Source organism: Dermacentor variabilis, chromosome 6 (genome assembly GCF_050947875.1).
Source record: "Dermacentor variabilis isolate Ectoservices chromosome 6, ASM5094787v1, whole genome shotgun sequence".
Lineage (NCBI taxonomy): Eukaryota > Metazoa > Arthropoda > Arachnida > Ixodida > Ixodidae > Dermacentor > Dermacentor variabilis.
The window spans coordinates 98,330,436-98,357,879 of record NC_134573.1 but is presented as its reverse complement, the minus strand read 5'-3'; the positions used below and the strand labels follow the sequence as shown (position 1 = coordinate 98,357,879).

The following is a 27,444-nucleotide window of genomic DNA, read 5'->3' as shown; positions in this document are numbered from 1 at the left end:
TGAGTAATGAGAGAAATAGTGGCCCAATACTGCTCCAAGGAGGCCAGATCCTGTTCTGGTGAGCAATTGTGTTCCGTTTCGAGCTTTGAATATGTTGTACCTGTGTTAGTATAGCCTTATTGGCTCTCGGCAATTTTTGCCGGTGTGAGGCGCTGCTACAAGCCTGAAGATTTAGTGTACTGGTGGTGAATTCGAGCTTACCAACTGAAGATATGAAAGAGAGTGAAAGAACTGAGGATTTGAGTTTCTACCTATCGCAACCAAACAACCGAGATAGCTAAGTCAGATAACTCTGTAGCTGGCGAGGCCAAATTATGGCGGAGAAGTCTAGCCTAGATGATCTTACATGTCTAAAACTCTCTTTGTTTTTCCGGGATAAACGGGTTTAATTTTATATCAAGACTGGCAGCACAATACGGCATTATTTTTAAATGGTGGTAACTTCACGGTTACGGAATCTGAGGTACTCAGGTGACTGTGAACGCGGCTAGGTACACGACCCGAAAATCGCGAGTCACTTACGCATGGGGGTATACCCACAGGCTTGTAGTGCTGAGTCTTTAACTGCTCAGTAAAGAATATTATTGCTTTCCTCAACATAATCACTGTATCTGACTTGTGTGGCTCGTCTTCTTAAACTGCCTTGCCAACGGCATTTTCCAATAATCGATCTGTACTTTTATTGATTCGTACAAAAGGCGCTCGTTCCACTGAAAAGGTGCTAGCCAGTACGTGACCATAAAAGGCGGATCTGTCTGCAAATGAGGAAACCCCATATATGATCAGTAACGTTACAGCACTAATGAGACCCACGTGTGTGCAGTTAGAGATTTTGTCACCGCCGCTTCCATCGTACAAGCTCACGCACAAACATAGGTAGAAATATTGTAGTGTTTTCCTTTGTTTTTTACCATGGCTAGCATTCCAAGGAAACTTTCTATGATGTTGTTAGCTGTGTAATGGCGTAAATAGCATTCGTTATCCACAAAGCGTTACAAAAATATCACGGAACTACTCACCTGTTTCATCATAGAGAATGATTTTTGGCCCCTCCTCTGTCAGCTTCGCGTAGAAGGTATAATTGTACATCCTGAAATAATAGTCGAAAACACGTGGTCGTACAAGACACGATTACAAATATATCGCATATAATACTTGCCGAACTGATTTCATGTCCTTTTATTTCAAGCCGCTTTGTGTACAGAAAATATTGGCGATGAAAGCTGTGAGGGCATCGTAACCAACTTTGCTATGACCACGTATTGCAGTTGCGTGCTTCATCGGCTACATAATATGGAGACGGCCGAGGCAGAATTTTTCGTTCTTTGTGAGTTGCTATCACATCTGAGTGTTTGTCAAATTACAAATCTGATTAGTACTGTATAGAACTGCCTCCTGAATTAACTCAACCTAACGCTTAATAAGGAGGAATGTGCGATTCAAGTACTTCGTCAGGAAGTTTCAGAAACCGAGAATCCGAAATTGGGGTAGTTTGACGACTTAGAAATTTTTTTTTTAAAAGTAAAAAGAGAAAACGGTAAAGTCGTACAAAAGAATTTCGGTTTTGGGAAGCACAAAGTCGCTTGTGGGCGCCGTTTCTAAAACTCTCTGTTTCATACACACTATTTTGAATATAGTTTTAGTAGAACAATTTGTCTGTAGAGTTTCCACGCTTCGCTATTGAGCGGGACGATACCATGCAACCGTTATTTCCAGGATTCGCCACTACGCATCGCAGATAAGTAGACAAGATAAATAGAAAGAACAGATAGATGGATTCACAAGAAATTGGCTTAAATCATGGTAAAAGCTGCAGTGCACACCCTGCCCCTCTTCGGCACTGCTGTTATCGATGGTGCACGGGCTTCGATTTGATGAAGGGCAGATATTCCGCGAAATGAATAATTTAATGTGTCAGACATTGCCCCACGTATTCCTAACTGCAGGGAGCCAGCATTACAAGGTGTGATTGTTTAAATGAACAATAGAGGTGAATTCAGTAAAACAATATCCAGCAATCTGAAAATATGACAATTGATTTAGGTACAGACGTCACATATGGCCAACTTATCGGATGCCTTGATTTCAATAAAAAAATTGTTTCCCTGAGCATTATTCTAGAATGCTAAGCTGACGAGCATGGACTGGTGAAATAATTGGGATGAATATTATTTGAACGGCGGCCACAAATTAGATTTTCACCTAATCTTAACGACAAAAATTTTGCGGATCAATAATAATTTCAAACGACCACACCTATATAAATGCAAACGTGAAGGTGAGAACTTTTCTCTTATCATTATTATTCACAGAGAATCGCTGCAAAATAATCGCAATCCCACTTCTAAAATACGCGTCCTAATGTTTTGAAATACCGACATGTTTTGAAATACCGACAATAAATAGCTGTTTTTATCTGTATTCATTATAGAATATAGTTTGTTCTTTTGCAAGGTTTCCAAATAATTCGTAATTTTTTTTGGCAGAGGAGGTACAGAGATGAGCAATCAATAATTTCCTTATTTGGCAGAAAAGAAGGAGGTAAACTAAGAGTAGGGATAATTTACTTTAAACAAAGAGCACGAATAATATATTTAAAGAAAAGCTCAGAGCGGCAGCTTGGACACTGCGCAAAAAATTTTAACAATTAATCAAGCTACCGTAGAAAAAAATTAAATTAAGGGGTTTTACGTGTCAAAACCACTTTATGATTATGAGGCACGCCCTAGTGGAGGACTCCGAAAACTTGAACAACCTCGGGTTCTTTACCGTGCACCTAAATCTAAGTACACGGGTGTTTTCGCATTTCGCCCCCATCGAAATGCGGCCGCCGTGGCCGGGATTCGATCCCGCGACCTGTGCTCAGCAGCCTAACACCATCGCCACTGAGCAACCACCGAGATAATATTGATGCGCAATACCAATAGATAAAGTACACCTTTCTGTGGCTGCACCAAAGACCATGAAAAACAAAGAGCTGTATATAGCTTGCTCCTCTACATCGTGGTTGCTTTTGCGCTAACGATGTAACTATATCTCGTAAATAAATTGCTTCCTGCGTACCACCTAACTGTGTTGGTGGAAGTGTGCGTATCCTCCGCGGAACTTCGCAGTGGTCGCAACGCCAACTAACTTGTATTACATTTTGGTTATGGAGCAACATCTACGTCTTGTGCCCCACTTGGGTCCACTACAATGGTCATGCTTCACATTCTCCTGATACTGGCGTATTCGGCATCATGGGCGGTCCCGTCATCTACACATGAGCTGAACTTATAGAAATGTGTCAGCACGAACACAAGGTGGTAACGCTACGGTTATCGAACTTTTGTTACTACAGCGGGTATATTCCACCGGTATGAATAAGACACATAAAGAAGAAATCATTTGTTAGAATCTGTGCAAGGAGGAGCTCTGAGACCATTTCAACGACGTTTAGCCGAGAGTTCACTCTGAAAACTCATTTTGGCTGCATGTCTGCCCGCACTAAGCCTTATGTCTGTTGCATTCCGACGTATTGGCTCATTGACGCAAAGCTGACCAGCCCATGCCATGGACAATAAGCTTGACCATGTTCTAAGGGGTATCGCTGACAATGCGGTCAGTCAGCTTGTATACAGCAATGTTGTCAGCATTCACACCATCCTTTTAAATCGATGTTGCAGGAACGAGCGAAAAGCCACCGAGTGTTCCATTACTTCACGAACCTTCTCAACCCAGCTATGGCGATGTATTGCGACGAGCTTACAAATCAGTCCTCTCGATGCGACAGCCTACCCTGTAGTGTTAGTCGTGTGTTCAAGGCACTGCCTGTCATTCCTGTGAACCTGATGCCACAAAGATCGTCCGCGAAAAACCTGAGACGTTCAGTCTTCAATCTTTTGTCCTGGTGCGCGATGGTCAGTCCCACTAGGCCCCTATTGCTGTGCCTCTTCTCGGGTACCATTCTTCAGGTCTTTGTATTCTGTCTGACTGGCGCTTCCACCGAAGACAAGGCAACCTGTTTCCATTGCCGACACACTGACCACACCACTCGGAAACTGCCGAAATTGTTGACTTTCTCGGCACCGAATGCTATTGACATATTCTACTATCCCTCCAGTCCTTCCTTCAGCTTTTCTACGCCAGTTGTGTGTCCAGTTCTTGTGGCGCGTGCGGGAAGTTACCGGTACGGCCAGTACCCTTCTTCACCCCGCCCTCAGTCTGTTTCACCTCCGTCCTAATGTGCTGTTTCTCTGACCTATTCGCACCACCGCTGAACAGAAAACTAGAAAGTTCACGTTACGAAGGTGGAACTTCATTAGGTAACTTGAATACACACCTTCACTTGACCTTGAATACGAAGCAGAATATCTTCAATATTCATGCTTCATCCAGAACCCCTATGATGTTCATGCAAAGGTGTCCTGCAAGCAAGTTCATCTACGCTAGGGCACATGGATCAATTTTGATGCTGCCCTTGGCGTCGGCAGAAGAATGTTTACACGCCTGCGGTGAACGAATTTGTACGAGTCGCCAATTGGGAGTTTAGGCACTAGTTTCGGCATGTGCCCTGCCGCAGTCGCGGACAGACAAAATGTTGTCCTTTTCCCTGTCACAGAGCATTGGCCACATGAACGTCTTGGTTTTCCATCCACCAATTCTGCTCTCATAGGGCGTTTCGCCACCTATCTTCGCCTTGCCTTGCATATTCTGTCATACCCAAGCTCGAAGCCTTAAGGTGCACATATAGTCCGATGTTTCCAGCGTGCCAGTCAGTGGCCGGCGAACCATGGGCGAACGCGGATACTTCACGCAGGCAACGCCAGGAACGCCGAAAATGTTCCCCCTGTGTAGTTCGGCCCGTTGCAGCGCGGTGATCTGCTGCCGCCATAGCGCATGCGCCGATATAGAGGGTAAGCAATGCCTCATGACCTCGAGCGTACCGGAATCTTGGAAGAACGCTAACATAATCCTAATCCATAAGAAAGGGGACGCCAAAGACTTGAAAAATTATAGACCGATCAGCTTACTGTCCGTTGCCTACAAAGTATTTACTAAGGTAATTGCAAATAGAATCAGGAACACCTTAGACTTCTGTCAACCAAAGGACCAGGCAGGATTCCGTAAAGGCTACTCAACAATAGACCATATTCACACTATCAATCAAGTGATAGAGAAATGTGCAGAATACAACCAACCCTTATATATAGCTTTCATTGATTACGAGAAAGCGTTTGATTCTGTCGAAACCTCAGCAGTCATGGAGGCATTACGGAATCAGGGTGTAGATGAGCCATATGTAAAAATACTGGAAGATATCTATAGCGGCTCCACAGCCACCGTAGTCCTCCATAAAGCAAGCAACAAAATCCCAATAAAGAAAGGCGTCAGGCAGGGAGATACGATATCTCCAATGCTATTCACAGCGTGTTTACAGGAGGTATTCAGAGACCTGGATTGGGAAGAATCGGGGATAAAAGTTAATGGAGAATACCTTAGTAACTTGCGATTCGCTGATGATATTGCCTTGCTTAGTAACTCAGGGGACCAATTGCAATGCATGCTCACTGACCTGGAGAGGCAAAGCAGAAGAGTGGGTCTAAAAATTAATATGCAGAAAACTAAAGTAATGCTTAACAGTCTCGGGAGAGAACAGCAATTTACTATAGGCAGCGAGGCACTGGAAGTCGTAAGGGAATACATCTACTTAGGGCAGGTAGTGACGGCGGATCCGGATCATGAGACGGAAATAATCAGAAGAATAAGAATGGGCTGGAGTGCGTTTGGCAGGCATTCCCAAATTATGAACAGCAGGTTGCCGTTATCCCTCAAGAGGAAAGTATATAATAGCTGTGTCTTACCAGTACTCACCTACGGGGCAGAAACCTGGAGGCTTACGAAAAGGGTTCTACTCAAAGGGACGCCACCTTCCCTATACGAGTCAGTATGGAAGACGGCCCAGTTTCGCCCGTACTGACTATAAGAGTCCTGGGCATGTTAATTCAACATAACACCCATAATTCTGAGGCGATTGTCCGATTACGGACGACAGCCCGCCAAATATGTGGCCTAATCAGACGAGTAGCCACACGACACCGCGGTATGAACGAGGCTGATATCTGCCATTTGACGCAGGCTTTCCTGATCAGTCGCGTCGTGTATTGCTTCCCTTACTACCACCTACGCCTTTCTGACAAGGAAAAGGTTAACAGCGTCATTCGCACTGCTCATAAAGCTGCCCTTGGTCTCCCGAGGTATGCGAACACTGAACGATTACTTGACCTAGGTATATACAATACCCTAGACGAACTCGTGGAGGCCCATAAAACAGCCCAACGTGAACGACTCTCCCGCACCGCAACTGGCAGAGTTATTCTAAGTAAACTCGGGCTGAATCCCGTTATGAATTCAGCAGGAAGAACAACATTACTCGGTGCGGTCAAAAGCCGTTTGGTTATAAAACCATTACCCAAGAACATGCTCTCTGGGAGACACGACAAGAGGCGGTCTGCCAGAGCCAAGGCCCTTCAGGAAAGGTACCAAAACAACCAGCACACCGCTTATGCCGATGCAGCAAAGCAAAATCCCCAAACTTACGTAGTGAGCGTCGTGACCGGAGAGGGAAGTATCCTCAACGCCGCGACCATAAAAACAGCGTCCACCGTGGAAGCGGAAGAGACTGCCATTGCTTTGGCCATCATGAATCCCTCCGTGCAAACTATCATAAGCGACTCCAAAAGGGCAATAGTCAACTTTTCGAGAGGCAGCTTAGGCGTATGTGCAGCGCGAGTCCTACGGGACTTTAATAATGAAAACACTGTTGAACTCGTATGGGTCCCTGCCCATTCGGGGAATCAAGGGAATGAGGAGGCGCACTGGGTAGCCCGAGGTCTAATCAGCCAGGAGTTGTGCCCCTCAGACTCGTATCCCATGGATGAGGCACCGACGACATACCAGGAAATAACAAACTATTACAAGCAAAAAAGGCGAATTTACCCGCCTCCAAACGCAAGCCTCACGCGAGCGCAAGCCTCGATCCTCCGTCGAATCCAAACTAAATCGTTCCCCAACCCACATTGGCTAGCCATAATTACCAACGGGCAATGGAACCCAATATGTCAAAATTGCACAAATCAAACATTGGCTACCCAAAATCACATTCTTTGGGGGTGCGAGGGCTTACCCCCTCCCAGGTCGCTCCTGCCAGCTCCCTCACAACAGACGTGGGAAGAGCTGCTCAGAACGCCGGAAGAAAAAGTACAAAAAGCCCTCGTTGCCTGGGCCGAAAGGGTCGCTCCTCGTGAGGGGCCATTCTAGGACTCGGGCCTGCCAGGTCATAACTAAGCAGAGTGTCAATAAAGTTGTTACCACCACCACCTACTCAAATTGAGGACGACACAACGAGCTACGGAAAGAAGAATGATAGGTGTAACGTTAAGGGATAAGAAAAGAGCAGATTGGGTGAGGGAACAAACGCGAGTTAATGACATCTTAGTTGAAATCAAGAAAAAGAAATGGGCATGGGCAGGACATGTAATGAGGAGGGAAGATAACCGATGGTCATTAAGGGTTACATACTGGATCCCAAGAGAAGGGAAGCGTAGCAGGGGGCGGCAGAAAGTTAGGTGGGCGGATGAGATTAAGAAGTTTGCAGGGACGGCATGGCCACAATTAGTACATGACCGGCGTTGTTGGAGAAGTATGGGAGAGGCCTTTGCCCTGCAGTGGGCGTAACCAGGCTGATGATGATGATGATGATGATGACTGCTTTTAATGCATAAACCTGCTTTGGCGAGTACCCTACCGAAATCTGCACCTCCTTCGACGCCTTATATCTCCAAAAGAAATGCATAATTGTTCAAGTTAGCACATGTACGTTATAATAGTATAATAACAGATGGTTGGTAGCGTTAGAAAAAAAAGGAAAACTGGGCCCGTATTCGCAAGATTTTCTTACGCTAAAAGCGCTCGTGCCAGCCAATAGTGATGTTGGGCATATTATTAGCGAACGCGATTAGGCAATGAAAAACAGCAAATACGAAAGAAGAACTTTTTGAATTTGGCCCCTGGTTACGTCGCCGTCGCTGCGTAAAACTAGTAAGAATAGCAAAATATAGAAGCTAACACATGTAATCGGCGTAATAGTGTACAAGTAGATTATTGGTAGCGTTAGAAAAAAACTCCTGGGGTCGCCGTCGCAGCGTCAATGTCGTAATAAAAAATAAAAGTAAAAAAGGCAAAAGAAAACCTGCAGTGCGGAAAAAAGGACGGTTGTGACGGCATTTTAGCTCAGTGGACACATTATATCTGTGAGATGAATGCGTAATTGGTGAAGTTAACACATGTAATCGTTATAACAGTATAATATTAGATGTTTGCGAGCGATGAATAGACATGCATAGGCCAGCTAAACAAGTTAACAAAAGCGAAGTAGCAGCCGAGCCCAAAAATGCTTACGCAGTAGTAGACAATTGTCAGAATTCGTGTAGCATTTTTCGTTTGGCGAAGGCGCACGCTAAGGCCATTCTTTACAATGCACCCGTACTGCAGGCCAGCATCCTGCCACTCAGCCCCGATAGAGCGCAATGCACGCACGCTTGTATAGCAGCTCCGGAATGGAATGAGGGCATGCTTTATTCCCGCGCTGACCACGTCAAAGCACGCTGAGTGCCCCAGGTCATGCTCACTGCACCATGACGCTAGACTGTATGCCGTCAACTTTATGCCGGCGTAGCGTAGCTGCATCGTGCGTGATGCGTGTACTTGATATGTCGGGCTATGTCCGCGCCATTAGAGCCGCTTAAGCTACATTGATTTTATTCGCCGGCCACCTGATGCTTTGGCACATGTCGATGTGTCCTGCCCAACTTTACCTCATGCTGGCTGCGTGATTGCACCAATTTCTGACCTTTCTATAGTTTTCTTGTTTTCTCATCTGTTCTGCCCTTGCCCATCCGCCTGCGCAGAGCAGCTAACCGTAATCTAATTTAATTAAACTCTGTGACTTTCATCTCTTGTTCTCGCTCCTTGATTCGCGCAGGGTGTTACGGTTTCGCACACTGCACTGATATCAATGGCAGCTGCACCTATCTTTTTCTTGTAAATTTTGAGGTAATAACGCAGACGTCTACGCAAAGAATCTCATTGGCTCATATCTGCCCTCTTCAGGGGAGCCAAGGCTAGGCTTTCTCAATAGACGACTCCGTCTGTCCACACTACGCCTGAACTTCATCGCATTGCAGTGGCGAGGGCTTTCAGAACTTGATTGCCACTGGCATTCCGCCTTCTCAATCACAAGCCCTTTCGCATTTGGTGACTTGTATGTCTGGTAACTTGTTTGTGCAAAGTGCCTGTATGAAAAGATTGCGAGAGTTATGCGTGCATGTAGGCGTGCAGGCTGCAAAGACGATTTAGTGAAGTTGCTGTCTCTGAAAACGGGGGTACCAGCGAAACACAAAGGAGACCCAAACAAGGAAAGGGTGTTAGACATGGACGGACGCTTGACTTGGAAGTCCAGCGTCCGTCCGTAAGTCAAGCGTCCGTCCGTGTCTAACACTCTTTCCTTGTGTGCGCGTCCTTTGTGTTTCGCTGGTACTCCCGTTTTCAAGTTCATCATGCACCAACTGGCCGAAGAGCTTGCGCTAATGCACCTCATTGCTCTCTCTGGCTGCAGCAGGGCCGTAGACGATCGCATGCATGCTCTCACACAAATTACGAAGCGGCTTTCAGCCCAACCCCATCCTACATGGTCGATTCCACGTCTGAGTGGCTTGAATAAACATTGTCACTACGGCCGCGGTGGCGTAGTAGGTTTGGTGTTGCGATGCTCAGCCCGAGGACGCGGGATGAAATCCTGGCTGCGGCGGCGAAGGAGCGATAGGTACTAAATGTAGAACACCCGTCTAGCGTGCAATGTGCATGGTAACGAACCTCAGCTGCTCGATTTTATTCTGGATCCCCCCACTGCGGCGTGCTCCTTAATGACATCGTGGTTTTGGAATGAAAATCTCGAGAATTTATTTAATTATTTTACCTTGAATATCGAGGTATTTACCGCGGAGCTGTGAAGCTTTTCGTGCGTCCGTTTTGTGCAGACAGAAAACTCGGCCCAGCTGTGCCCGGCCTGGGACACTCGGCCACTGCGGCGGCAGAGGTAAATGGCGCCATCAATCGGAAGGGCAGGAAGGCAAATCCGCTTCCCTTGTACGACCTCCTTAATCGGGGCGTGTCCGCGCGCGCCGATCCAGGAAACCGTCGCCCCTCCTCTCAACTCCTCTCCCCTTTCCATTTCTGGTAAATCCCTCACTTTCGAGTGTCTCCGCGCGCACCCGCCGGCCCGGCGCCAGGTTAGCCCGCTGAATGAGGTTTCATGTTTCGTTATCTTCTGTTGTAGGGAAGCGTGCGCTGCTGTGCATTGACCGGCGTGGGCAGTTCTGTCAGTATCGTGGTCGTCAATAGCTGTGTGCTTGTGCTCCGCGATGTTTCACACGTTTCACGAATCGTACCGCTCGTGCATCGTTGACTGGTGCCCGAGTACATCAAAAACAAGCCATGCAAGGTTGTTCAGGGTGCCTAAAGTCAACAGGGGAGCGCGCAGACCCAAGGACATCAGAAGGCGCATGTACACGAACACGGCCCTGCCCATGTGCCTGCTCCATGAGTCTCCGGACGCCGTTGCGCCTCGCTTGTGCTACACGTCCCTCTTACCGCGCGGTACAGAAAGCTCCCAAATAGATGTTTTTCCTCATTGTAACCTGGTCTATGACTTCTGTTTTTCTGTGCCTAGTCTCATTGTGCAGCTTCAGTATCTAGCAAAGCTTTCCATTCCGCCCTCAGTGCTTTTTCTGTTTTTCACGTTCTACAAACGGACTAACAGTTGAAAAAATTAATGTTCATGTTTGTGTATTATCTCAGTAATTACCGATGGGAAAACTGCGCGAACAACCATCATGATGTGTAGGCATGACAGGCTCTTTTTCTTTCTTCTGGAACGCATGAGCATTGTAAATGTCGTAAATGATGATTTTTGCAGTTCTTGTTTATTACACAAAGGAGGGCTCAGTAGGCACGACTTGGTGCCCTAACTGACGTAATTTTACGGCTAAGCATTGCATTCCGGACGAAAGAAAGGTCATGTTCTTGGCCTATTTTACCTGGTCTTTGATTGAGGAACAGGCTTTTCTGCGTAAGTTTTCTATGTGCTCCTGCGAAAACAGATTGCATTCTGTTCCCCCTTATCACCGGTACTCAGTTTGTGGTCAAGTGCAAAATAATGTGATAATTCGTATTTCCGTTTTTACTACAATGTTATTTTTGTTCTGCCTTGTCTTTTTCCATTTTTTTTTACAGTAGCAATGAACATGTCACGCATTTCATATGCTTTTGGGCAGGTGTATAAGTAAGCTCTTGTATTTTTTTTCTTGGTATGGCTGTCAATCAAACAATCTTCGCATCTTGTTCTATTTCTAGGTATTTTGCATCTTAATGTTTTTGCCATTACCAGTCAATTTTCCCTTTCTTTAGATGTCATTACTATGTCATACATGTCCTCCAGTTGTGTGCAATGCCTAAGTGAGTATATCAGAAGCTCTCAGTGCGCATATCAGAAGCGCGTCTACACTATGGTCTATAGGGCATTGTATAAAAATCTTTTATATCTGTGTACATGAAAAGACCTCGGTGTTTTCTCAAGTTTTATTTATTTATTTTTGTTATTTCGCTGTCTGTGGAATTCTGTGTTGTATAGTAGTCATGTACATATCATGCCTTTTTCACTTTTGTTTATTTTCTGAGCGTGTATCATACCAAGTCATGCAAAAATATTTGTTTTCGGGAACGGAAGTCACTAAAACGAGTCCAAAGATGTGATTGAAGTCGAATTTATGTACATTCTGGCATATGCGGGCACAATCAAAGTATGGGCAAGACTGCGTGCGTGCTAATGCATAAAGAACTCATGGCGCACCACTCGCCAGTTCACAAACAATGGGCGCTATAACGTAAAACTATTCCAAACTTTTCTATTCCATTTCTGCTATCAGCCCTCCGCGATTGGTCAAAAACTTTTTTAGACCACCCCCACTTCACATGTCTGACACGCGACGTCACGAAAACCGCGATACCTCCCCATCTGATATGATGTGTACAGACTGAGTATGCATGATTTGACCGAAAAAAGAAAAACAGTTTTTTCTGATTTGACGCCTTTTAGCCAGTAGCCCCCGGCTATTGTTCAAAATTTTGGGGCTACACGTACTTAACCTGCCTGTCACACGAAGCCTCAAAACCGAGAAAACTCACCGCGTCAGTGTGACGTGTACTCAGTAAATATGCACTAATATGCCGAACAAAACTGAATTCTCTTCTGAATAGCCGCAGGGTGCCCCGTTCCGAAAGGAATAAGAGATGGCGGCCGCCGATCGCTCAGGCGCGGGCTACACGCACCGGCCGCAGAGCATGGGTTTATTTGCGTATAATAAAACTTTTTCGAGCAGTTTGGGCACGTCTATGACCTCATTCGGCCAACTGTTCTTTGCTAAGGATCCGTTTTAACGCCATTCTTAAGCTTCTGTTGCATTCCGCCCCGATTTTCGACCAGCCACCGCAAGCTAAGTAAGGGAAAGCGGAGCAATTGCAGACGCCGGCCCCACCCTCTTCATCCGGTTATCGATTTTCAGTGCACTTGCTCTTCCCCATCGAAACCCTCTCCACTTGAGCGTTCTGCTCGCCTCCTGTCAGCCAATTAGATACAACAAGCCGCTCAGTGTAGGAAATGTTATTCGTTTTACAAGCAAACAAAAGTGACCGCCTATAAACGAGGAGAGCGTTTGATTGGTCTGTTCAGGCACCCTGCGCGTGACCGCCCGGAGGTTGCGTCGGTGGTTACGTAAATTTGACAACAGGAGATTGGAATAAAAACTTATTGGAATGTTTGACGTTATAGGGCCCAATGTCTGGGGTAGCGCGCACGCGCGATAAAAAAAAATACGCGCCGCGGACAGGCAAAAAGAAACCAAAAGGAAAGACACGTGGGCATGGGGAAGGTCAGAGAGGAAGCGGAGCGGGTCGGCATAATAAAAACAGCGAAAAACAGAGGCCCAGGATAAGGAGGCGCAGCACGGCTGCCGTTCCTGTTGCCATGACAAGGTAAACAATCGTGTGCGCCGCCATTTTTGCCCTCCTGCTAGGGCCGTAACTGAAGGGGACCTTGGCGCTAGCGTCGAAGAAGCGTCTGCTTCCAAACAGCCAATGGCAGCCATGCGGAGATTCAAGCCTGGGGTTGGGCGTCACCGAGCCATGCAACCTCCTCGAATCACACATGTACGTAGGTCTCGCCGCGACACGTGTGTGCTTACCTCTACCCAGCCGAGGATAAGCAAATGTTCGCTTAGCAATTACGACACTGATATGCCAGAAAGCTCTGAGCAGCCGACGCCCCGACAAACGTGTCGCCCCTCTCGTCTTGTGAGCACGCGTGCAGATATACCGCGGGGCGGGCCTCGATAATTAATCTACAGGTGCAACCCCGACGGCTGGTTGAGTTTTACGCCAAGGTTACATACATTAAAAAGCTGGAAGTAGTTGAACATTACTATCATCTACGACGGCGGCGTTCCCTCTCAACGTTTATAGCATGGGGACATGGCTATGTCCCACCTTCTGGGGTATAACGTCATGAGGTGTCGAGTGCTGTGGCTAAACAGCGCAATGAAGTACGTACACTCTAAAAAAAGGAACAAGAGAAGGGCGCTGACTTTCGACTAAACTTTATTCGTACGTGCACGAATATATAGGTTCAACAGCATCACATTTATGCCAATCCGTAGAAAACAGCAAGCCAAGAACGAGTAGGAATGTTCGTTATCATACGTATCCAACTCCTTCGGCTACCAAATCTATCGAATATTACCTTACGCACAAATCATCCGCTTTAATAATATGGCGAAACTCAGTTATGACTTTAGTGAGATCTAGGCTATTCTTAAACAACTCATTATTTCCCGTGCACTTAGGACGGCACCGGGACGAGCGGCTGTACATGGTCAGATGGGTGAAAACACAGATGGGTTAATGCGATTAGAGAGAGAATAACGTTATTGAATTGGGGAAATGGGGATAGGGGATTTGGATCTTGATGGGTGGTGCCCCAAGTCCAGGGCTCCACTGGCTTCTGCCGCTAGCCGAACGTGACCAAGAAAAGCCTCCTGCACCTTCGGGTCTGAGCTGGCGAGTTGTGCCTCCCATTGCTCCAGTGTGTTGGTTAGATTATACCTAACTAAGTAGGCATTTAAATTTGGCGGTCTATTTTGGCATCCCCATGAGATGTGGTACAAAGACGGTGGTGAGTCGCTACACCACGGACAGGCACGCCCGTACATCGTTGGAAAAATTTTGCTCAATCTTAACAAATTTGGGTAGGCCGCCGTTTGAATCCTGCGGAGATCTATTGCGTTTTCCCCCTTGGAAAAGATGTGGGGGGGGCGCCGTATTTTTGCCGCATGCCGCGCTGGTGAGTAAGAATATCGCGTGGTGCCATACGTACCGGATCGTTATCGTCCTCCTCGGGACGGCTTTTCTGTGAAGCGGCGGGTTGTGAATGGGAGGGCGATGGATGTTCCGCTCGGCTCGTGAGCTCTCGAGCTACAGCGTCAGCCCTCTCATTCCCCTCCAGGACTTCGTGTCCCGGACACCAGACCAGTCTGTATGTATTCTTGAGTTCCTTTCCCAGGAGGCGGCTAACCTTGAAAGGGAGACGGCCGTTCATAAAGAAGCGGCACGCCTCCTGAGAGTCCGAGATGATGGTGTTGTACGACGGCCCCGTCCGTTCCCGGTCCTTGATTGCCAAGGCGATGGCGACGCATTCTGCCTTGGAAATAGAGGACGTGATCAGGGAGACGCTTGAGATTAGGCTAGTCTTGTCATTGCGTATGACAGGGACTACTGCACGCTTCCAGTTTTGCTGAGAGGCGTCAACATAAACGGTGTTCTCATTATTTCTGACTAGTTTTCCTAGCCATTTCACCCTCTCTTCTCTTCGCTTGTTGTTTCTGCCTTTGTGCGTATTTCTCAGGACAGGAGCGACCGAGATCTTGCTTCGGACGGGACAGGGAATATCCAACAGTACCTCGTCCAAGTTTTGGGGGTGTGGTGGAATACCCACCCTCACCAGGATCTATCTGCCCTATCTCGTCTGGCTAAGTCGGCTGCTTTGTGAAAATAAAGTTGCCGCCTTGAGCTCGGAGTATGTGTTGTATACACCAAGGCCAAGGAGCTTGTCTGTCCGGGTGCCTACCGGTAAGCGGAGGCCACCTTGTAGGCGCCTCTGATAATAGTGTCAACCAGCTCCTCCTCACTCTTGTTGAGTGTGTGAAAAGGGGGGCTGTATGTTAGTTTGCTGACAACGAGCACCTGTAATAAACGGACACTGTCGCCTTCCCTCATGCCATGTTTCTGGAAGGTGATGCTTTGAATCATCCTTGCCACTTGTTTTGTAGCCAACTTTAGTAAACTGATGGTGTGGCTGGCCCTGCCATTGCTCTGAACCCAGAATCCCAAGATCCGAGCAACAGTGACCTCTTTGATTTGCTGATTTTCGATTTCAATTTCTATGTTCCCATTACTTTTATATCGTTTCCCGTGGATGCGTATTATCTCCGATTTTTCGGGAGCACAGCTGAGACCGCTGGCCCTGGCAAAGTTTTCAACTGCAGTGGCCGCCTCTTGGAGGGTCTGCTCCTTCTGTGCTAGAGACCCGCGCGTAGCCGAAGGAGTCATGTCGTCCGCGTAAATAGTATAACCGAGTAGCGGGACACCGTCTAGGGTCCGGGCAAGTCTACACATGGCGATGTTAAAAGGTAGAGGAGACGTGATCGCTCCTTGAGGCGTACATTTGTTGGGCATTTGAAACGGATCGGATTTCACATGCGATATTCCTATCGTAGCCTTCCTCCCCGCGAGGAATGCTCTAATGTAATTGAAGACATTTTCTCCGCAGCCAATTATATTAAGCTCGGAAAGTATAGATTCATGTGATATATTGTCAAAGGCGCCCTTCAGGTCAAGAGCTAACAATAGGTGCTCCCCACCCTTGGGTACGCCTTTAAGTACCTCTTCCTGTAACAAGAGAAACGCGTCCTGTGTCGAGAGGCCGTTGCGGAAGCCCAATATGGTGGCCGGGAACAAACCCCTGTCTTCCATGAAATTTTGAAGCCTAGTGTGTATGACCCGTTCGAAGCGCTTTCCCATGCAAGACGTCAGTGAAATGGGTCTTAGCGCCTGCAGGGATGGCTTCTTTCCGGGTTTTGGTATTGTAATAATTGTTGCAGTTTTCCACTCTTCGGGGATCTCTCCCGTAAGCCAATAGTTTTCATTAAACTGCCTAGTGATAGCTTCTATGACTTTATCGTCAAGGTTTCTAATCACAGCGTTGGTAATCTGATCGGCGCCAGGGGCTGTATTCTTCTTGGCCGCCTGGGCTGCCGCAAAATCCTCTTCCGTGGATATTGGGGCGTCTAGCTTCGCATTTTGGACGCTCGTATAATTAATTTGGCCTGCTGACTGTATCGCGCTCCCTCCGACATATATTTCCTTGAGAGCCTCTATATATGCTTCATTCGTGCCTGGAAATTCCTTCGCGAACCTTTGCAATGTTCTGCTGGTGGTGGTTTTGGACTTTTCCGGCTCTAGGATATCCCTCAGGATGGCCCAAGTTTTTGCGGTGCTCAGTGTGTCCTGTAGCGATCTGCAAAACTGGATCCAGCCCTCAGTTGCCAATTTACAGGCATGTTTTACTTCCTCTGCCAGAGCTGCGATCCTGCGCAGAAGGTTTTTGTTCAAGCGTTGTTTTCGCCACCTATTTAGCAGCTTACGCCTGATTTCCCACAAGCTTAGGAGGTGGCTGTCCACCGCCGGTATTTCCACCGTCCGTGTAATCTTTTTAGATGCCCGCCCGTGCGCTGCTTTAATGAAATAGGACCCTTCCCCCATGGAATCCGGTTCAGCATTGGGTGGAGGTTAGTGTAGTCGGAATTTTATCCAGTTTGTCAGAGTCGTTCCCCCCGCCACCCGTCGTAGTTTGGGAGTCGGTAGGGAAATGCTGATGAGGAAGTGATCACTTCCTAGATTTTCATCGACGCTAGTCCAGGTAACGTCCCTGATTGCGTGTGAAAGTGAGGTCCGGGAACGTGTCTCTACTCACGCTGTTGCCGATCCTGGTGGGCATGATGGGGAGTGTGATCAGGCTCAGCCCCAGCCTCGATGCAGCGTGTTCGAGACGCGTTCCCTTGGGTGTGTCTTTTCGGTAGCCACATGCGGTGTTGGGAGCGCTGAAATATCCCAGCACCATGAGGCGTTCCTTGGTACCTGAGATTTTAATATCCTCCGCAAGGAGTTTTCTAAAATCTTCATGCCTGTTTTGGGGGAACTGTACAAATTTAGTATTACATTTCTTGCCTTGCCTCTTTTTAGAGGGAATAAGCTTATTATCTTATGATTGATCTGAAGATTTTCTATATGCTCTGCTATGGCTTCGATAGTCCTGCTCACCAGGGTGGCAAGCGGGGATAATTTGAATTTTGCAGGGTGTAATATCCTTGCAGCTTGACCACTTTGGGGCCAATTTCCTGCAGGCATAGTACATCTGGTCGGATTGGTGCACCGTCTATATAATTTTGGAGTGCGGCTGCGCGCTTATGAAAAGTGCGGCAATTCCATTGACAAATCTCTAATTGTTCCGCACTCTTCAATTTAGTTTGAGCCATGATGTACGAGAGCCTCCGCACCGTCCCGACCCGCCTTTGATGGTTTATGGGTGATTGGGGTAGCAAGAGGACGCTTATTAATTGCTCTCTGCAATCCCCCCACAGTCTCCTTTGCATATTGTTTGTGGATTCTTAATTCCTCGCCGATGAGTGATTTTATGTCTGACATGAAATCGGTTAAAAGGTCATGGAGATTCGCAATGCTACTCCTATTTACTTGGACTTGGTTCTGGATTTGTTTTATAAGGTTGTTCGTGTGCGTGGGGATGCCAAGAAGCTCATCACCTCTTCCCCCGCCTACTTCCATTGCCTTTTCTTGGGTGGGATGTATTTCTGACTCGTGCCCGTTAGGGTTGACCACAGAGCCAGAGGCCTGCAGCGTTTTAACTGTGTTTTCGAACTTCTTTTGCAATGCCAATTTTTGCCAATTGGAATTCTTGGCACTCTGCCTCCATTTGGATCTCAAGCTGTTTAATTTCTTGCGTAAGTTTTTTGTTTTCATCAATGATTTTTCTGTATTGCTGATTGTCTGTTATTGGAGCACTGGGAGACACGACCCCCACCAAGCTCACCTGATTCTTTGGTCGATTTGCAGCTGCTTCTTCTGCTCCGGTTCCGGTCTGGGGGGATGTCTTCTTGTGTCGTTTTTGTTGGTCGAGGTATTCTTGAGGTTTGTTTTCCAAGGGGTGTCCTCGGGTTCGCTGGCTATGGTTTGGCGTGCCCTCGATGTTGGTCTTGATCCCGATCGTGAACTTGATCGGGACTTCCTTCTACTCATTGATTCCTCCCTTTCCGAGCTGAACCATCGGGGGTGCCTTTGTTGCTCGAGTTCGGGGAAGTCCTTTTTCGAATTAATCCACTAAGATTTCCGTCGAGGCTGCTCGATTCTAGACGTTTGGGGGCCGATGTTCTTTAGCTTCTTTCGGCATGAACTGTCGCCCGTCGCGTGTTCGTCGCCACAGATGGCACACTTTGGTGAGCACTCGTGCCCCTGATTAGGTTCAGTTGCCCCACATTTGGAACACATGCTGATATCGGGTGTTGGGCACACGTCGGTACGACGACCCGTTGAAGGGCATATTTTACAAACCTTTATTGTGGGTTTGTATGGGTAGCAGATCACTTCCGCTCCCATGAAGTACACATACCTTGGAAGCACGTTTCCGGTGAAAGTCATTATCACCGATTTGGACGAGCCCAGCATGCGGACTGTTTAAATCTTCACGCCTTGAGTGCGGATCCGCAGGTTCTCCATTAGTTCCGCCTGAGGTGTTCCGGGTGGTAAGCCGTGAACAATGCCTCGCACAACATCTTCTGGGTCAGCCACATATGCATTGAAGGAGTGAAGCGGCCCCCTGATTTTTAGTTGTCTGATTTCGCGCAGTCTTCCCACCACTTGTTCGTGTGATGTAGATACTATGACAATATTGGATCCGGGATGATACCGCAGCAAAAACTGCTGCCTCCGAAAGTATTCTGGCAGGCCTCTATCACTGCCATAGCGAGCTCCGATCCAAGCAGATCTTTAACCATCAGGCCCTTATGTGGCCTCAAAATGACCTTGATGTCATCCTTCGGGAGAGGCGGAGGTCCACGGCGTTTCCTACGTCGGAAGTCACTGTTAGCCTGGCTCGCTCTATGTTTTGTCGAGTCACCCTCGAATTTCTTTATATTCCTTTCGGTTCCCTCTTCGGTTTCCTTTACGCTTTTCTGACAGTTCCTTTTCTTGCGACGTGATAGAACGGTGTGCCACCCGTCCTGCGTCCATGTTTGAGACGCTGAGATATCCTCGGCGTTCTCGAGAGACGCGTCGCTGTTTCCCCGCGCCTCATAATTTGATGCTACATGTTGCTGGATGTCCCCCTTTCATTTGGTTGTAGGTCTGACGCCCGAGAGGGGCCCGGAATCGGCTCATCTACGTCCATATGGCCTTGAGAATTGTTAAGCCCATCCGGCATGCTCGGTGACCAAAGGAAAAGTAACGACCGCGGCCGTGCGCTGCAGTAAACCTAGTCCTAGGCTTTGGCTTTTCCGTCAAAACGTGAGTCTTTTTCCACTCAAAAGCCTGCAAAGAGGGAGGAATGGCTCACCTTCGACATTCTTGGCATGAGGAAAGTCCGTAGAGCCCGTAAAATTTTCATTGGAGTCCTGCGAGGACACAAGCACCGCGTCCGGCACGGGTGAGAGTCTTGCCGCGCCGCGTCGCCGGCCAATGGCGACGTTAGCGCTAGTACTTCCACATGTGCGTCGAATCTTCTGGTCACGATAGTCCTTCGTGAAGTCGTCGTAGGTCCAAGTATTTGATATCCTCGGAAACCTTGGGACTTTACGAACACGATGATACTATATATTGGTAGTGTTCAGCAAGATCTGCGAGAGCGGCGGCGCACTTCGACACAAGGGCCTCCGTAGCTATGCCATTTTAGCTGATATAAGTGGACACTCCCACAAAATGTGTGAGAGCGTCACTCTAGTTGCATGGCATAGCTTGCAAACGCAGACGGGTATTGCGCGGGGAAAATGCGCTGCAGTCGCCCCGGACTTGGGAAGGTTAGTGTTTGCAGTCGTCGCCAGATGACTGCGTGGCGATGTTTCAGTTTGCGATGAGGTCCGCACTGTCCGCCACTGTCCGCCTGCCTAGCTTGTAGTGTTTGTTCATGTCCTTGTACCTGACTATGCGCCTCGCTTGTTTGTAAGCAGGAGTTCCGAAGTCGAAGAGGGGGTCTCCGATTCAGGGTGACGGGTCAGTTCTCTCGCAGAGCGGTGTGCTACCTCGTTCAAATTATGGAGGCCGTTGTCGGTCGGTGGGGGTGGCGAGGTACACTGGAAACTCCATGATTGCGGTGGTATTGAACTGCTGTCGACCAGCTTTTTCTAGGATCTGAAGAGCTTCTGAGAAAATTCGCTCGTGTGCGTAGTTACGAACTGCGGATTGTGAGTCGCTAAGAACTACCTCGCATTCATTCATTCCTTCATTCATTCATTCATTCATCCTCTTACGACAGCACAGAAGCCCAAGTTGTCTTTAAGGTAGGGTGACTGAGTACGCGGTCGTTTCATCACCCCCATTCAAGCTCTGTTTTACGACTGTCGTCATGCCGTCAACGTCACGCCTACTACGCCGACCAAGTGGTTTAAGTTGTGCAATACACACCAGCGCTTGGGATGTGTGTGTCTTCTTTGTGTCGTCGTTGTTGCGCTGCTTTCAGCTTTTTTTATCCCGCTTAAGCATCTAGACAAGCGTTGAACATTCAATGCTGGGTTAGCTTTGTGCTACCGAGGACGCTAGGTGGCGGCGTGACGTGCGGACGTGTCTGCATCAGCTCCGCCAACCGAAGTTGACCTACTTCGTCCAATGTACTTTTCCCTCGCAATTTCTATTGGAACAACTCCGGGAAGTTACAAGGAGAAGTTGGATGCCGCATTTATCACGGTAGGTCCACTCAAGCCTTTTTTGTCGGTCCCTTCCCCGACACCGAGTGTTAAGCCTATACTGCCTTAGGGTGACGTCGGCTCCGCCGTAGCGTGGGAAGGCGGGAAGGCGCGGCCGCTCGTTTGGCCGGCCCCGAAGAACGTACTAGAACGTTCCGAGATGCCTTACGAGGCAATGGTAAAGGGCGAGCAAATCTCCAAAGACGCCGAGTCGAACGGCTGGATTACCGCAGACAGAAAGCGGAACGCGGACAAAACCTGCGAGACGCGAGTCACGAAATGAGACGCAAAAGGCAAGGCAGAAAGGCGCCCGCGTTGGCGCCAAACAAGCCGGCCAGCTAAAAAAGGTTGCCGCAGTATCCACGCTACCGCGCCTGCCTAAATCCCACTTTAGGGTTGTGGTCCGCCCTGGTGGAGGGCTGGTCGTGTTAAATGCAGTCAGATCAAAGTCACGAGCCCCATTTTAATGGCGGCGAAGCTGCCCCCGGCGGCAGCCGAAGAGGATATCGTGTGTGCGAATGCAATACAGAATATCTTCGTTATAAACACACCCTCCGAATCGAACTCCAATTCATACTCCAAAGTCCGGGAGATTATCTTTGCGGCTAAACAGCACCCTATCGCGGCTCACATTACGCTTCGGGGTAATACCTGTATAGGCGTGCTCAGAGGCATCGAAGCCGATCTGCCCGAAGCTGCACTGCAAAGCCTTTTTGTCACACCCAGAAGCCCGATGGTGCACGGAATCAGGCGCATAAAAGAGTCGACTACCGTGATCATACTGTTCAAGGGCATGAAATTGCCCAACTGTGTCCGATGCGGCTCCAACATGGTACGCTGCACGCTGTACAAGCGGCAAATAGACACTTGCCGCCGCTGCGGACAAGTTGGTCACAGGCACGAAGTTAGCCCCAGGCCGACCGAAAAAGTGTGTGAAAAATGTGGAACTTCGCAAACCACAAATGGACATGAATGCGTGCAACCCGAGTGCGCGCTCTGCGGAGACGCTCACCTCACCGGCGATCGAACCTGTAAAATCAGGTATCAAGGTACTTATGGCGTGAGGATACGACGCAGAAGAGGAAGGAAACGCGCCAACAAGAGGAAATATGCTTCTATAAAACTTGGTACTGGGCTAGTTGGTGATGTATTCATTAAAACTGGTGGTAGCGCTAAAAAGGACGAACACACGGTAAAGAGAACCCGTTTCAAAAAATAAACCAGTTGTCAGTAGCGTTTCCCCGTCCTCGCGTCGTCTTTTCACCCTGTGCTCATCCTTTTTAGCGCTACCATCAGTTTAAAAGAAGAAGAACGCAACGGGCAACGCTGGGGGTCGAGGAACGCTAGCTGCCGCTACAACGCCAACTACGGAGGCTACCAGGAACTCCACCGCGGAACGCCCGAGATCGAGATCCTGGAGCAGATCCCGGGTCCGGCTCAACTCGCAACCCAACTCGGCGGACAAGGCAGCCAAAACAGGTGAGACCCGTGCCCCCTGCCCAACAAGGGCAACTACAATAGCAAACGCTAGGCAAAATTAAATCACTCGAGCGCGAAAACGGGTCTCTTCAAAAGGAACTATCTGAAAATAAATCATTATTGCAGGAAATGTAACACAGAGAACGCGCGATCTGCGGCTAAGCTGCCACAGCAGCCGCCTCTCCCAACAGAGGCGCTAAACGCAGGGTGAACCCCTAGCCCATGGATGAGGAGACGCTTAACGTTTCGGGCATCAAGCAACTTCTTGGCCAGCTAAGATCGGACATAGTTGCCGAAATTAGCCCCATAAAGCTCCAGCTGAACGAGCACACAGCGAGGCTTTAAATTTTAGAATCCGACTGAAAGCTTGTGCTGCTTCGTACACCCGCACTACGTAAGTAAAATGGCTAACGCAAGCAGTCTAGTTATCTGGCAATGCAATTGCGCTAGCTTACGCAAAAGGAAGGCAGTCTTGCAGCAACTAAGCTCTGCTAACCAAAGGCCGTCAATAATCCTCGTCCAGGAAACACTCAGCGATGTGATCGCTCTTTGCGACTACCATGCAGAGCGGCACTTTTGGGAGGGCAAAAGAGGAGTAGTGACACTCGTCTCGAAGAGTCTCGCCTATTTACGTCACTACGTTAGGCTGAACTTAAACATCGAACACATTATGATCGAGCTCGTCTAAACCACTAAACTCAACCAATCCGTTTTCATTCTGAACGTGTACAGCTCACCAGCCTACAGAAGGGAGACGTTTAACGCTCTCTTCCAGATGGCACGTCAAATTGCAGGCAATCATTCGCTTACGATAGCAGGGGACTTTGACGCACAACACCAAGATTGTGGTTACATCAAAGTTACAGCCAAGCGCAAGGCACTCCGGGCACAGATAGCAGTCTGCAGTCTCACCTTGGTCACCGATCCAAAATACCCCACTAGAATTGGCAACTCGGTCAGCAGGGATACCATGCACGACCTTGTCATTGTTAGGAAGGCGCAGGAACCGGTATCGACCAATTTACAAGAGTATCTCAGCAGTGATCACTACATCAGCAGCCTCGCCACAAAAGTCTCATCACCGCCTCTCAGAAAATCCAGAGTAACGGATTGGGACCTCTTTTCAGCTTTCAGAAATAAGGACGAGACTAAATACAGCTCGTTAGAGAAATTATTCGCTCGCCTCAGCGATGCTGCTGCTTCCACAGAGGAAGTAGGGACAGAAAAAGAGGTAGAGCGCACGGACAGTAGATTCGCACACCTGCTAGAAGCCAAAACCACACTACAGGCTCAATGGAAAACACAAACGTTAAATAGACGCCTACGCAAAAAGATTACAGAACTTAATGAGCAAATAGATGGCCATAGCCAAACCCTCGCTCGGCAGCAATGGGACCAAGTATGCTATGCCATCGACGGGCAAATGAGGAGCGGAGCAAAATAGAACATTCTCAAGCATCTGCTTGGGGATAAACAATTGAAAGCCAATCAGCGGCTCGCTATTGATAGACTCATCCACAACATAAAAAAAACTCTGGCATAACATAGAAACTGATTACAGACGACCTGCCCTCGAGATACCTCTGTATTGAACCGGCTCTAACAATGACTACCCCTCTGCGACGGACGAGAACGTAACGACCCTCTGGGCTACCCCTTCACGTGCGCGGAGGTGAGGGAGGTCTTATACGAACTCAATTGCAGATCAGCACCTGGTCCGGATGGGATGAAAAACTATTAAAGAATTTCGATCACGGGGCCATCGAGCTCTTCACGAGCAAAAATAACGAGGTTTGGGAGACAGGCGAGGTACCATTGTAGTTGCGTAACGCGACTGTAATCCTCATTCAGAAGCCAATGAAACACTTAGAGTATTACTCGCTCCAGCCGATTTCACCCACTTCCTGTGTAAAGAAGGCACATCATTCTAGATAGGGTCACTAAATTCACAGAGGAAAGGAATCTCCTTCCGTTTAATCAGATTGGATCCAGACTATCCATGTCCACACAGGACGTAATGCTGCTTCTAAAACACAAGGGTATTAACGAGGCGTCCAAATACACCAGAGCCGTTCTGGCACTGGACCTAGAAAAGGCCGTCGATATGGTAGCAGACTCTCACATACTCGAATCGATTAAGGAAGCGGGTCTGGGAGAAAAATTCAACAAGTACGTCAGCTACTTTATAAAAAACAAAAAAGCCACCGTTCGCCTAGGAGCTCTGGGCTCAAGAACATTCGATCTCGGACCGAGATGCACCCTGCAAGGCACAGCCTTCTCCCCGTTTTATTCAACTTATCCATGACAGCTCACTCCGCAACCTGGCCGAAATTGAAGGTGTCGGTCACGCCTTCTACGCCAACATCACAATCTGGTGCGAGGAAGGTAGCGACGGGCGCGTCGAAGACAAATTACAAACAGTGATCACTGTCGTCCAGGATTTTCCCACGAAGACAGGACTCTGCCTATCGGCTAAGAAATCGGAACTGCTACTATACGGACCCGCAATCAGTGCAAAGAAAGGGACATGTCCCGTTATCTCTATCACCACCAAGACCGCACGCATTATCCCGGTAGTACACAGAGTAAGAATCCTGGGCATGTTCCTGGAGGAGGACGCTAGTACTGACTACATCTTACAGCGCATCGCAACCAAAGCCGATTCCATGACAAAGTTAATCACGAGGATGGCTAAAAAAAGGCGGGCTATCGGAGGATAATTTTCGGCGACTCTTCCACGCCTTCCTAATCAGCCACATTAACTACACAGCCCTGGCCCACAAGTGGAGCAGAAGGAAAGCGCCTAGGCTAGAAACAATCATTCGCAAGAACATAAAAAACGCACTGGGTCTCCGACAGAGCACCAGTAACGAAAGGCTGTTGGAGCTAGGGGTCCACAACACCTTTGAAGAGATAGCCGAGGCGCAACAAAGAGCAGAAGTTGCAGGACTGGCTTCCACGGAAGACGGCAGACAGCTACTAGCGTATATCAGTCAAGGTTCGAGCATCATCAAACAGAGGGAGTGCGAGCTCCCTGTCAAAGTCAGAGAAATGCATTCGGTATCCCAGATACCTAGAAATATGCACCCCGAGCACAATTACGGCATACGTAAAGCGAGGGCTACGGCCCTTCTTAGCCTGGCGGCTAAGATTAAACACAACGTCGCATTCGTCGACGCTGCGCTATACCCAGCGTCCAATCTTTTTGTTTCAGTGGCTACCGCGCTGCGGGGGGAGCTTCTGACGTCGCGTACGCATGAAAATAGGAACGCCGACAAAGCTGAACAGGTGGCTGCAGCCATCTTCATGGCCACCAATAAACCGTTCCACTATCTTCACAGACTCGCGAGCTGCCAATAGAGCATTCATGTAAGGCTCAGTATGCAGGGAAGCCGCTCGCGTTCCCTCTGCAGCATATTGGACAGGCAAAAAGCACTTAATCTGGTTTACCGGTCACATGGGCAGCGATGCTCATGACGCCGTCCCCAACGCCAATGAACTTGCTCACTCCCAGGCGCGAGATCTCATCCGCAGCCCCGGAAGTGGGCAATCGGAGGCCGGGGGTTGGCAATGGCACAGGGACCCTCTCCTTGCTTTTAACGAGGTCTGCAAGGACCATCAACTAGGGCGTCAGAGGTTTCCAATTCCACACCTAAAAAGACCACGGGAAATCAACCTGCGAATGCTGCAGATTTGTTCAAATTTGCTAGGCCGCATCAACCCGGGCTGTCCGAGCTGTAGATATCGCAGATGCACTCTTCAGCACATGCTCTGGCAGTGCCTCGACTTGGGCGGAGGCTGAGGGTTTCCCTCTTCGGAGGAAGACTGGCTCCGGCTCGTCACCAGCTCCACCAAGGAAGAGCAGCTCAAGGCTGTCCGGAGAGCCCGCGATATCGCCGAGAGTCTCAGCCTCCCAGCTCCGTCGTGGGTGCGGCACGCAGACGCTGCCCCCTAACGGGGACACTCATCGTCTCCTCAGAACCAAAATAAAAGTTATTTGTCTGTCTGTCTGTCTATCTAGGCCACCGAAGTGTGCAGCGTTGCACATTTCTGCAATTCATTTGTCACATAGCTTGGGCCACGATGCACGTGCCTGTGGCTGTGATAACATCGTATTCGTTGCATCGTCCTCATTTCATTTTTATCGTCTGAATCCCGTCATGCCGTCGTCTAGACGACGCCGTCATTATGCAGTCGCCATGCATTCGTTGTCATGACGTCATGGGGATGAATTTGTTGCCATTATATTGTAGTCATGCAACTCACGCTCTGCCGTCGTCATTACACAATCGTTGTCACGGCGACGCTGTCCTTCATTTGTTATCAATAATTGATTATGATGCCGTCACCGTGACGTCATCAACGTCATTCCGTATTCTCTTTCTACCGTCGGCCCTGAATAGTCTTCACAGAATCATTGACACGCTGCCATGCGTATTGCCTACTTTGGTAAGCGAGTGGCACAGCAACATGGCCGATAGCGAAGTGAGCGTACGTCGTATGTAGCCTAAGCGAAGAAAGCCTTGGAATGACCATTACAAATAATAAAGAAGCGTGACTTCCGTAACACGGTGTGTCGCTACATTGCTTGAATAGTAATCGCATTTGTAAGATTCATCCTGAGATGGGTTCTGCCCTAATTGATTTTAATAGCACCCTCATGCTCGGCCAAACGCTTATTCAGGCATGTGCACGTCTGTCCTATGTATCCTCTCCCCTCATTACAAAGGCTTGGAACACATGAGCCCTGTTGCACACCTGAAGATTGTTTGACATCGTTCCCCCTACAGCC

At 48.4% G+C, this 27,444-nt stretch overlaps 1 protein-coding gene across 2 annotated transcripts in view; it reads right to left on the bottom strand.

The window, feature by feature from the left end:
- The window catches only part of LOC142584283 (uncharacterized), a 94,126-nt gene that overhangs the window by 37,728 nt on the left and 28,954 nt on the right, over window positions 1-27,444 (bottom strand). For both annotated transcript variants that reach the window (XM_075694421.1, XM_075694420.1), the window contains exon 3: window positions 1,020-1,090. In XM_075694421.1, the coding sequence (XP_075550536.1) occupies window positions 1,020-1,090 (71 nt within the window). The remainder of the gene's footprint in view (window positions 1-1,019; window positions 1,091-27,444) is intronic.